The 13773-nt window shown below is 43.4% G+C and overlaps 1 protein-coding gene across 1 annotated transcript in view; it reads right to left on the reverse strand.

Annotated features, from left to right (window-relative positions):
* LOC146796256 (myosin light chain 1, cardiac muscle-like) overlaps positions 1–13773 on the reverse strand; it is a 164380-nt gene that overhangs the window by 103610 nt on the left and 46997 nt on the right. Inside the window, exon 2 of the mRNA XM_085628748.1 lies at positions 3225–3252. Coding sequence (XP_085484874.1) covers positions 3225–3252 — 28 coding nt within the window. The remainder of the gene's footprint in view (positions 1–3224; positions 3253–13773) is intronic.

Here is a 13773-nt window from a genome sequence, read left to right on the forward strand (position 1 = left end):
AGAGGCACAGAGGTTGCCGCCGAGCCCGCTGACAGTACACCACAAAAGAAATGGCGAACAGATAATGAGCCCCACCCCCCAGATAAAATGTGAAAGAGGGCAAGTGGGGCTACATTGTCTCTCTAGACTTTCTTCTAAGGGCGGATGCAGTCACTCACAGTAGCGGACGCAGGCAGGGGAAAATGGTGGGGCAGCGCGGGTAGAAACAAATAAATAAAAGAAACAAAACTTACTTGAAGCCTGATGTCCGCTGCCTCTACAGCTCAAATGCTCCCACAGACTCCCACACTCCCCAGCGCCAATCCAGACGTTACTCTCATGATGTCATTAACCAGCATGAGAGAAGTGTAGGGATTGTGCGGAGCAGGCTGGTTCCGCGTTCCAGCAGAGACTGGGAGCCTGTGCTACTGAGCATGCCGACATCTCCGAGCAATAGCCTGGGGATATCCAAGTGCACATGTTGGTTTGGCCGGCCTGCTCATGCAGGGTGAGTGCACCTATCACAGATACTGATAGCGATAGCTGAGGAGGCTCTTTGATGGCGCCGCTCCATCTTGTACAATCCAGTTGGCTCTCGCCCCATAAGATATCTTAAAAACCACTCATTCATATATAGGGTCAAACCCCAGACAGCTGATGATGCTAAGGGACGCAGTAATGGCTGACTAAAGGAAATTTATGCCCAAGGGTGCAATCGTCATGAAGGTCATAAAACACACTCCTAGTATGTCAGTAAAAAAGTCTTGGGTTAGCAAAAATGCCATATCCTCGAAGGTCCAACTGGACTGTCCTTTCAACTGCCATTTTATTCTGGCGTTATTCCCGCTGCCAGTATGATCTTGCACTGATATCAAGTCACAGTAGTATGAAGACACTTACCGCACCTATCCAAGTGAAACACCACAGATTCTATTACACATTAAAGACAGGCAGAGTAAGAAATATGTGGAGGCAGTCCTTGGGATGCACCCAGTGTAGAGTATATAGTATTCTACATGGCAAGACATCAACAACCGGGTTATTGTGCTACTGAAGGGTTCTAAGTCACATTATACACAATGATACACTGACGTAACGAAAATTGAGGGGCCTCCCTGCACGGTACAGAAAGGGGCCCCCTCCAGGCTCAATCAGGAGCTCTATGGCCAGAGTGTAGTGCCGAGGAGGCCCACCTGGAGCTTGGGGCCCCCCTTCACGGAGGGGGCTGTGGGGGCCTGTGTTACGCCCCTGCAATGATATTGAAGCTCGAGTTGTCTGTATTGTACCTTAAACGTCAGCATGGAAAACATATCTATGTTAGTAACTATCCATGTACACTTTTAGGTTCTTCATAGTGTTTCTTCGAGCCCCTATCCACATGAGATGAGGGACAAGGTTTTGAGGAGGGAAGAAATCACAGATGCATTCAGTTCTTAATTTGTAAAAAAAATCAGTGCCAGGGTCCTCGTCAGGAGGCCACTCCAGCTTGCACCACCCATAGCCACTGGTAGTGCTGCCAATTACAACTACTAACCGTCACACTCCTACAAGCATGAAGATTCAGACTGTTCGAGGCCACCACAGCTCTATGAATGGCTTGGGACCAGGTAACAGTTGTTTCTAATGTATACTGAATTAGTAAACAAGTGTTTTGCGTATATTTAAGTTACACAAACTGCACCACCATGTAGCAGCTGTCAAAAGCGCCGGTGTTGGTAATAAGGTGCGGTGCTGAGAGCCGGAAACCTCCAGCTCAAATTAAGCACTGGGCAAATTACAAAATATTCTTTCAGAAACATATGTCCTTCCTGTACTCTTCCCATCGTACCCCTCAGCCAAATCATATAAGCAAATTTGTTCAAGAAAATGTCAACCTCGCCTCTCTCCGAGCTTCCGTCCCATTTCCCTTGAACTTATTAAAATAGAATAACTGATGTCCCACAGTCATTGCACACTTTCTATAACTCCCTTGATTGTTCCTATATTCACAAATGTATAAAATATGCTTGCACTCTCTATTACTTCGCTTTTCACTTCACCTACCTCGGTCTTCACAGGTGTTTCAAAATAATTATCTCCGCACTGCATCCTTGACACCTTCACCTGGTAAACAACGTTTACCACGCATGCGCGACAACACATGCCATTACAACACGGTTGTTACAACGACCGCGTTGCTATATAGCATACCTTTACAACGCAAGTCGGAACAACGACTTGCGTTAGGGGGCAGAAGGTGTTGGATTTAAAATCCAACACCTTCCCTACTGTTGCACAGACTGGAGTTGCAATAGTAAATAATACTATTCCAACATCCAGTGCCCCCTACAGCGAGTCGTTGTTTCAAAGTTATGCAATGTAACAACGCGGTTGTTGTAACGACCGCATTGTAATGGCATGTGTTGTAAACGCATGCGTACTAACGTGACATATTTCTTCACATGACCCGCCTGACACTTCAGTTCCTTCAGAGAGCTGCTTTTGCTCTGACTCTTTCCGAGGGAGCAGGAGCAGGCACCATTCTAGGTGGTGGCTGTCACTGTGAGTTGTTGCAGTGCATGGCACAGATCTAATTCTACCCACATGTCTTCACAGACCAGCAGCAAGCAAGGACATACACCGTGGATATAGATACATGTAGCGCCAGCAGGATGAGATGGGACATAGAAAGAGATAGTTACACAGTTTCTGTGGTAAAAGGAAAGTGAATCTGTCAAACCCTCCATCGAAGGAGAAACAGCCTTTACAATGAGGTTTTTACTGCATTGTGCTTTTACCACGCATTTTTAGCGCACGTTTTACCACATGTATGTTTTTACAACACATGCTTTTACCACGCATTTAAGCTAAGTTGCAGGGTGTAGGGGGTTCCCCCCACAAATATACTGTTTTGATACACATAAAAAATGCATGGTAATCGCATACGTTGGAAAAGCATTTGAGTTGTAAACAAATGCAGGGTAAAAACACGTGCAATGAATTTCCCTGTGTTGTTCCGTCTTACAATCGTATCAAAGATACAGCTTCAAATTTCCTGGTAATGCAGTTATCACCTACAGAGCACTGTTAAAACGTGGCTCAGTGCTTTTGAACGACTCTACATAGCATTGAAAGTCACATTCACATTTATTTTGCCTCATGAATAAAATGACAATTACAATTATAATGTTTGTACGGATTCATAATTCATTAAGGCTAGACAGAAAACGCATAGCCAAGGCTCGAAATGTTTATTGGATTCTTACCTTCGATCTGCTCTGCTGTAAATTCAATCTGCAAATCAAATGAATAAGTCATTAGTTATTGTTTATGATACAAAACAAAGAATGCATTTTTAATGGTTTGAATTTTAAATCATGCTAATGTAACACTGGTCTATATGGAAGGGCACCAGTGCTGAGCACTTTTGAAAATGTAAGGTCCACTGATTGGAACAGCCGCATTTTCAAGAATTATAGCCAATGTACATCAAGTGCACAAAAACAATACTTCATACACACCATAAAGAAAAACGAGTACATGTACAACACAGCAATACAAGCAAAAATCATGACACAATTCATTTACTTTGAAGGTGGAAGAAAATGGCACTAAATTGCACATATTTAATCCAGAAATCTCCTAGCTCACATAAGTTTTCCACTGAAACAGCAGATAGAACTAAGATAATCATCAAATTCATTCAGGAAAACTCTTATTTTGTAAAATCAAATGATCCCTTAAGATCTACAAACTATATCGTTTGGCATTTTTGCATCTTCAGATAAAACAAATTTTAGTGCTTAAATGGGATCTTTAGTATGAAACAGTTGGTTTTAAGAAATAGGGACAAATGTGAATTACATGCTGTGCACCTAACTCGCCCTTAGCCTACATCAGTTTAGTTGGTAGCGCTGCTTAGCATGCGTGTGATTGTATTTGCATGATGTGATGTATGTGTGTCTGTGTATGGTACAATACATGGAGGACTGTGGGTTCCATATTGGCAGTGGCATGTGGAAGTGGAGGAACCATCCCAGACAGATTTGTGGATTTCCTGCATCCCTAAGAGCTGGGTGGAACACACACACTTTTGAAGGGAGCACCACTTGTAAAGGTCACTGGTCCGTGTCAAATGAATTGGTGCAAATTCTGTATATGTGCATAAGCACACAGAGACATTCAATCATGTGAGATACCTAAAACAATATTGTTAAAAGTATTTCCTCACTCTCATATCCTTGTAATATATTAAATTTTAGTTTTTTTGTATATTTATATAGCGCGAACTCGACCCGAAGGTATTGGAGCGCTTTGCATGAGCACCGTATTTACATTACATATTCAGGCACGGGGAGATTAAGTGATTTGCCCAGAATCACTGGAAGTGGACGCGACCCCGAGGCTCGAACCCTGGTTTCCAGCACCAAAGTCGGCAGTTTAGCCGACGGACCACATCCTCCATCCACACAGCAAAATGTCATTACATATCTCCACCACTCCATTTTTAGGTTTTGCCTGCACAGCACTAGCGCTGTGCTTGTGAAATCTATTGTATTTGTTATATCTGGAAAGGGACTTAGATCCCGTCTTTGCTTCTTGTTTGTCAGTGTGCTTGCCAATTAACTTTTCCTTTGTTTCTATTAGTTTTAGCGGTCCATTTCCTGTTGCTGCTTGTGTGTTTCTCCTATCAGTCTCCCGTGGCCCAGGTACTCATTTCCATTCGCCGCTCTTGTGGGTGGAACTTCTTTCATTGGATTAAGGCTGCACAGTGTTCACTGTTCTTACTGTTGAATTGTACTTTGCTTTGTCTGGCTACACACATCGAAAATGTGCTTGATGGATGTAATGTCGTCCTGTCAGCACCATTTTGCCGGCCTAAGCAACAGAGCACCACTCACATGCATTGGCAATAGCTACATGCTCAAACAATGCCTCAATGTTATCCTGGTAAAATATTTACCACTTGGGACATGCATTCTAAATGTACTTAAGACATTGGGAGCATTCAATTGTATCTCTCTATGGAGCCCAACTTAGGTTGAGCTACGTGGTTTCACTTCCTGTGCTCATGAAGCGGCCAAGAAAAATGCCAGAATTTTTGTTTTTGAAATTGTCGACCTTCCTGTTTCTTGATAATGCCTCCTGTTCCAAAGAAAAGAACTGCCGCCTGCAAATATCCAATTATAGAAATATTAGATCAGTCATGACTTATTTCACAAAGAAACTTGACTGGTCAACAGACCATATTTCACAAAAAATCACAGCCACGGGGAGCAGACAATAGTGAAAGCAGCTGCCGAGTTTTTAGTCAGCTCTCTCTTTTGTGCGCTTCGGGTGCAGGGAACTATGGGGCAGATTTACAACAAAGTAACGCAGCACGGTGCAGCAAGTCATTTTGCTGCGCCGTGCTGCGTTAGTTTGGAAAGCAAAGAGATGCGACATATTTACAAGAATATGTCGCATCTCTGTGCTTCCCCCAGTGCTGGTGCACAAACTGCAGACATGCACTGGCGCAGGCACCCTTGCACCATGGTGCAAGGATGCCTGCGTCGTGGGGAGATTGTTTTTGTGCAGGAAGGTACACCTTCCTGCACAAAAACAATCACAGGAGGCTTTTTCCTCTTTCAATGTGTGCTGTAGAATGCAGCACGCATTGAAAGAGGAAAAAACGAGGAGCAATGAAAACATTTCTCCTCGTTGCGCCTCGCTACGCCACCTCTAGGGTGGCGTAGCATTCACATGCATCTCCAGATTCACAATTTCTCGTAAATCTGTAGATGTCTTCTTCCATGGGTGTTGTGTGGGAACACCCACAGCAACACCCATGGAACGCCCCTTCCACGCACAGTGCTGTGTGTGAAGGGGCCATATTTACGAGGAGAGGAAAAGTCACACAGCGTGGCTTTTCCTCTCCTTATAAATATGGAGGAACCCCCTGCGCCACCAGTACGTCACGAAGAGTGACGTAGTGGTGGCGCAGGGAGCTTGTAAATCTGCCCCTATATTGGTTGAACCTCTGGGTCTTTGTTTGACTTTCCAGTGAGAACGAGCGGCACACAATATTCTTAAAAATGCAAATATTTTGTGCTGCTGAGAAGGGTACCATGTCATATCATGCAGCCATGGAAAGCTTGTATCCAGACATGGTTGTAAAAAGGATGTCTTCTATATAAACCAGGAATTGGTGCAGCAGGTACAGTGACGCCGGGGCCTGGATGCGTGAACAGGCCTATTCTACCCTGAATATCGCAAATGTTTGCGATTCAAACAGTGACTGCAGTCCATTCCTTCCTTGTTTTCATTTGAGTGGTCTTCCCCCACAGGAGTATCTGGTGGAGGACACATGAGGCCGTTTGCAGTGGGTTTGGGCTTTCTCAGAAAATATAATCTGCAAAACCATCAAATTACTGAAAATCTCCGGATCACTGGGAGGGTCTGGACAAGGGGCGACTGGTGACTGACTCAGGGTCTTGAAGACATCAATGGCCCTCCTTGCCTGTCCCATTACCACGCTGGGAGCGCTGACAGCCTGATGGAAGGCAGCTGGCATCGATGCATTCCACATGACTGCGGCCGCCAGCAGCTCCAAACTTCTCCCAGCCCCGGTGGCTGTTCAAACAAACGCACACTTCGAGGACAACAGTTTCCCTGCCAATGTCCCAGAAACTATGCATCTCAACTGTAGCATATCTTGTAACTGTCTCTGAAAGAGAAGAACATGCCATCCAAAACCTTAATTGTCCTGTCTGTAGTTGGTGCCAGTATTTTAGCTGTTTTTAGGTCCATCTTAATGTAACCTTGACATATAACAATACTGACATCAATTACATGTATTTGTATTGTCGTAGTGACGGTGCTCATAGGACTACAGACTGCGTCTCCCTAAACAGCCCCTTCCTGGTGAGATGAGGGCTAAAAGAGACATTGGGACTCCCTCTGCATCTTATAGCTGACGTCACAGATGGGTCGGTTGTATTTGGAGGGCGGCACTTCACTCCTATGGCGAAGGTGGGTGGTCTTAAGGCTGTCAGTGGTGAAAGTCCTTAGTAAAAAGGGATGTATTCAAACTGGTGCTGTCTCTTGCATTGTGCTGGAGTCTCGTGTATGTGCAATGAGATCCAGAGGAGGGCAGCCGTGACCCAAGTGGACTGCCTTTGAGTTTTATGGGTAATCTTGTGGGGTCGGGCATGCTTTACTTGGGCTCTACTTTCACTTATGTAGGATGTAATAGATTCTCAAAGCAATTAGGGCTTCGTCTATTGCATATTCACACACCTGTTTTAATCATGTTTTTGCACAAATGGTAAGTACTGTCGTTCTTTGGCGTGTTTGGAGACTCCGCAACGATTGATGTCAGACTAGGATAGGTTGCTTGATTTCGTAAACATTGGGGACTGCATATATTTAAGGAAGCAGACGCGGCCGGTACAGGTAAGAGTGGGGGGCGGGCTGGGGGGAATTCGCTGTACCACGGGATAGGGAACATAAAATAAATTAATTAATTAATTAATACAACTTACCATGCTCTCGCCCCATCGCCGAGTCGGCGATGCGGTGAGCACAAGGTAAGTGATTTTATTTATTTTATTTTCCCTATCCCATCGAATGTCAACTCCCCCACCCCACCGCTCTTATCTGTACCGGCCGTGCCTGGAAGCAACAAATATGAAGGAAAAGTGGTATGCAGTACTTTGTTTTATTGGAAAAGGGTTATTGAGATACTCATGGCCTGGTATTTAGTAACCATGGAAACAATGTGACAATCTGCAGATGTTTTTTTACATTTCTGTAGTAGGGATTAGTAGAGATGGAGAAGCCACCAAATTAATTGGGAAAGCCTCTGTTGCAGTATTTATAGCTTGTGCATGAGCCCTAAAAATGTTTGGTATGTAAATCACATACCAAACATCATGTAAGATATGATAAACTCTCTAAAGAAATTCTAAAAGGCTTATTTCTTCAACATGCCAAAGCTTATACATTAATATGTCAAAAATACACAGAGAAGTTCTTTATTAAAAGTGAGGGTTTTAAAACATGAACTGTTACTGAACTAAGAGGCAAGGCAATTGTCATGTAAACCCTGTACTTGGTCCAGATTGTTATAGAGAAACATAATAGTCTATTAAATAAAACACAATAGGTTTTTGTACAACTGGTATTCTGAACTCACATATTTGAAAGGGCATCATTTACATAATGAAGAAAAGAAAGTTTTGATGCAATAAAATATTTGTCTAAGATCACACAGTTTAAGTGGGGCAGCCTCAATTTATCCTGGTTTTCTGGTGCCACTTTGTACAAATCAGCCAGCAAATAGCTATCTATATGTCTTTCTTTGTGTCAAAGCTTTGTTTTTACCACGTTGTGGACTTTTCTGCAGTTTTTAATATGCCACAAACTCGCTCCAAATGTATTGGAGAGCTTTACATGAGCACCAATTACATTACACAAGGTCATCATTAATTGTTTATAGCATTGGGGAGATTAAGCGATTTGCCCATAATCACATGTTTTCGAGCTGACATCGAGACTCAAATATGATTCCCCAGTTCCAAAGTTCACAGCTCTGGCCATTACACAGCACCAGGGTACAGGGAAGGAGGCAGGCAGAAGCCACATAAAAGCTTGGCTTGTTATGGGCTTGAGTTTCCAACAGGACCTAGAGCTGAGCTGGTCCAGGCTTCAGGCTTGAGCCTAACTCAAGCTTTCAGTGGTTCGCCCATCTCTAAGGATGAGTGCTGGGGAAGTAGTTTGAGGAATTGACTGAACTTAAGGCCAAACTCATAATATATCAGTTTTATTTGCTGCATTTGGTTTCAGCGTTCCTGGAGTTAATAACTGAAGTGAGTAGTACCCCTGATTTACTTTGTTCCCTAATTTAAAGCTCCCCCACTACTACTTGTCTTTGCTCTATGCCGCACATTGTTTTGTGTCTCCCATTTGTGTCCTTCAGAAGCAAACAACCGCTTATTTCTTTGTTATGCGTTGGAGACACTTTCACTTATAAGCCAGTCCTATGGGCATCAACCGAGGCCTGTATTTTATATGGAAGTAGATGTTTCACTGCTTGTGTTAAGTTCTTGCAGAACCGTGAGGACCTTCAAACCCAGACTGGGCATAGCTACCATTGGTGCAGCAGGTACAGTGCACCTGGGCCCAGACTTCTGAGGGTCCCATTGAATCCTGATGATTGCTGTATTTTTACTCCCCTAATAGCAGTCCAAGGGTGCATTTTCCTTTGCTTGCATAAGGGCCTGTGACTTCAATGCTGGGCTACTAAATCAAGAGGACTTTATTATATAGGGTCACTGCCCTAAAGTAAGCAATAGTGTTCCAAATCTGTCATGAGTATTAATCTCTGATGTTTAGACATCGTGTGACAAACTTGTAAAAAGGTTGGCTCAATACAGGGTACACTTGGCCTTAAATGTTCTGGTCTGCTAAGACCCCCAGGGACATCCAAAACCTGGAAAATCCAATTACAAGAAGGAGTGTAAGTGGCTGCACCACAGTCAGATGTTGTTGACTGTAGGCTTAAAGCAGAGTTCAATATTAGTACTAATTGCCATCTAAGGTATATGCCACAGATCTGAAGCGTCCAATTTTATGGTGTATAGGTGGGAATGGAAGTTCACATAGGCGAAACGTATTTGCTTTGCCAATGCTTGTTTACACTTTGGGGTTCATTATCAGTCCACAGGTATAGGGCTCTGTATGGCTTCGTCCCATAGAACTGATTAAAAAAGCAGGAGCATTGGAAGTTCTGGGGTAGGAGTTTACTGCACATTGCCCGGTGTGCCCTGAGTGTAATGAAATGAGGAATGATAAGGGTGTTTGGAATACCACATCCAATTCCCCTACCAATGTCTCATTTTCCTCCACAGTTTCACTGGGACATTACCACTGCTGTCAGCAGAAAAAGGGGGATATGTACATAGAAGTGGCAGAGTGAGGCGTTAGCCGTCATGGATTAACGCCTCACGCCGCCACTTCTGAAACGCACGGCTGCACCATATTTACAACGATCTGGTGCAGCCTTGCATTTCCCTTCTGCAGTGGCACTACCCATAGCAGTGGAGCGCCGGCGCAGTCCCCCTTGCACCATAGTGCAAGGGTGTCTGTGTGCAGGGGAGGATTGTTTATGTGTAGGATGGTGTCCCTTCCTGCACATAAACAATCCTGAAATGCCATTTTGTCACTTTCATGTATGCTGCTTGATGGAGCACACATAAAGTCACAAAATGGCATTTTTTTTAAAGCTTTTTTCTGTACAGGAAGGGGGACCTTCCTATACATAAACAATCCAAACAATTTAGCTTTTTACATGTGTGCTGCACAAGGCAGCACAAATGGAAAAAGCAAAAACGAGGAGAAATAATGCATTTCTACTCATTTCGCCAACTTAAGACCTGGTTTTCCCTGGTCTTAATTTTGGTGCTGCCTCCTATGTATGCTGCCCTTGTACATAGGAGGAAGTGTCAAAATCAATGGGTGATATGGTGGAACCACCGCAACACCCACAGCCCACCCCTTTCACACTAACCATAGCGTGAACGGGGTGCTTATTTACAAGGCAGCATTAGGCCACGTTAAGGCGCTTAACACTGCATTCTAAAGAAGGCTAAGCCCCTATAGCCACAACGTCGATAAAAGTGATGTTCTGGTGGGAATAGAGGCTTGTACATATGCCCCAAAGTGTCCAGAAGAACCACCATGGATCCATAGTTTTACTCTGTATATTGTGATTCTGATGGGGCGGGTAACTCGTAATGAGGCCCTAACTATTGCAAGTCAGCTGCAGTACTTTCCTCTCCATTTGAACTTTCAAATATCTGAACTTTCAAAATGACTTCATTGAGTTGAATGGCAATGTGAGAAAAATGGCTGTCTATTTAATATTTATGGATAACCATGCATTAACCATGGATTAATTAAGGAGTCTGTAAAAAAATTCCAGGGGTTTTACTGAGTATTTACTTCCTAACAAGTCTTCATCGTAATATTTTAGTTGCAACAGCTAGCTCACTTTTAATCATTTAATCCAGCATTATCGAACCACTTGCTTCCACGGATAAATTTTGCTTTGCAAGCCGTTAACAGTAATTCTGCTGAACTGCCTTTAAATATATATTGTGTTATATTTCAGAAAGCCTTTTTTACTACAGATTTTGTGTCAAAGCTAACACAATTGTGTTGTGAAAGGTAAATTAGAATAGACTATTAATATAGCCTTATAGCCTGCCATAGCGGGCTATACCGGCTATTAAAGGCCCGCTGCAGCGTAACAGGCCTGAGCCGAAGACGAGGGACTTTAACAAGGCAGCGGGACATTAATAGCCGGCATAGCCCTGCTAAGAAGGGCTATAAGGTGATTAGAACATTCTGCCACTAGAGGGCAGAATGTTCTAACAAATTAAACAAAGGCTTCTCGAAGCTCCCCTCGAGCTTCGAGAGGCCTCTGTAAAACATTGGAATGTTGCTCTGCGGGCCTTTACCGGCCCGTAGAAGCAGGGAGCACTTCATTGTCTACAATGGAGCTCCCAACATTCCAATGTTCTGATCTAAAATACGTGTTTGTTTATTTGTAATGTGACGCTCACATCAACCCACTTACAAATCTTAGCTGTCTTTCTACTTTGAAAGGGGCTGATTTACAAGCCCCTTGCAACACTTTTGCGCCGCCTTTGCATCACTTTTGTGACGCAGCGGTGGTGTAAACAATGTGCTACGTTGCAACACATTTACAACGTGACGCATCTAGAGAGATGTGTCACATTATAAAGCCCTGCGTCACATTATACCTGTGTCAGGTATAATGTATGCAGGGGGCGTTCCGAATCAAGAAAGCCTCATAAATGGGACGCAGGGAAAACTACAAGATTGCAGTGTGCCACTTCTACGACATAAGGAGTAACACAGGACAATAGGTATAGTCCTTCCTGAGGATTGCTGGAGTTGCGTCGTGCTTGCGACACGACTCCTGCAATGCGTGACCTTTGTGTCAACAGATGCGTCATGCATCTGTCAATCCTTGTGCCATGGTGCGCCGCATTGTAAATGCGACGCATCCATGGTGGCGCAAGGTTTTTTTTGTGTGACGCAAGTAAACTGATGCATCTCTGCTATGTTGCAGAGTTGTGTCAGTTTCTTGTAAATCTGCCCCATGATGTTTGTATTCAAACATTTTATTTTCAACTTATTAGCAGAGGAATTTTCGCAACTGCTTCAAGGACGAGTTATAAGACCTTTTTGGCACTGAAATAACTATCATATTGCCAACAAAAGTAAGAAGAGGCATTTTCAGCAAACTAAATTTTGAGGCAATCATATGATAGTACTCAAAGCAGAAAGGAAGTAGGATACATATACATGTAAAAAGACGATGGGTTTCCATACCTCCATGGTAAATTTCATTTTTAGTTGGGATAGATACATTTTGTCTAATTCTCATTCCCATGTTCACACTTTATCCTTGTATGGTTGTAAACGAGTTGGACCGTGATAAGAAGACCCCAGCAGGCCCCCATCGTGATGGTTTGAATCACAACAAGATCCGCAGAGACAAAGGCTGCAGTAAATAAAGCAGCAACATTATATGGTTCCTTTATATTTGCTTCCCGTAAAGCCAATAACAGCAGCACTAAAGAGAGATTACTAGTGCTTTAGTGGTCTTAAAAACAAACTATGAAACAAGGAGCTATCTCAAGCCATGCTTCTAAGGCCCCATCACCAGTGACCTACTAATTCCAATGCAGCCAGGAAAAGCGGTTACCGACTGCATCAGAAATATGACTTTTTTTACTTTCTCCTGCTGTTAAGCAGGTGAAAATACTGGTGAAAGTCCAGCCCAAAATGAGGAATAACCAGGGGAGTCAGACCCAGAATTTCTGATTCAGCCAGTACTTCTTACTTTTTAGTGTACCATGAGAGTCCAATTTGCAATGGGCTGGAATTTCCCAACCCTCAGAGTTACCAATTTCCATGAAATTAGTAACTTCATCAGGAATGAAGAAAATCGGATGCCTTTCTCAGGCCACTTTTAGTGATAACCGAAGTGTGACATCAAATCTAGATGAATATGGCAATAGAATGTCTACCAAGCATATCTGTAATATGATGACAGTTATGCACTTCTTTCTACCCAGGATTCGGCAAAGCTTACTCTCTGACCATGTGTCTGGCATACAATCCGTCTCATCATGTTAGCAGTATCATCACTATCTATATTATTAGGCAAACCAGTGAGTGAATGCGTAAATGTATACAACTTAATGGTGACAAAGGTGTAAATGCTTTCATGCTGATGGGATATTGAAATTTACTGAAGGCTGGTGTGGCATCCATTTGTGATTTTCGGCATCGTTGTCATTTCTGTGTGATGGGAGGTGTGGGTATCTGGGTGTGTTGATAGACTGTCTACCTAACGTGTGTACTAGCATCCTAACTGCTCAATGAAATCTGTGATACTGACATGATCTGGGTGAGGAGGATTCTGAAGGAACTACAAAGATACAACTTGGCTACGTCTGTTACATCACAGAATAATTTTGGCGACAACCTGGAGACAGACCCATGTCTTACAACTGGACTTCCTGAAACCTGGCTCTCAAACGAAGAGTTAAAACTGAAGGAATCTAAAGAAACTACAGATGCTGACAGCGTAAGTAAATTTCCAGGAGGAAGTGTCCACTAGAAAGCAAGCAGTTGTTCACATAAAAACACAAGAATCCACAATAAAGCATAGAAACTGGAGCACCAGGCCACCAGCCCCACCAGTGTCCTGATCATCGGACGGCCCTAGCCTGGGCT

This window comes from Triturus cristatus, chromosome 10 (assembly GCF_964204655.1).
Source record: "Triturus cristatus chromosome 10, aTriCri1.1, whole genome shotgun sequence".
Classification (NCBI taxonomy): Eukaryota; Metazoa; Chordata; class Amphibia; order Caudata; family Salamandridae; genus Triturus; species Triturus cristatus.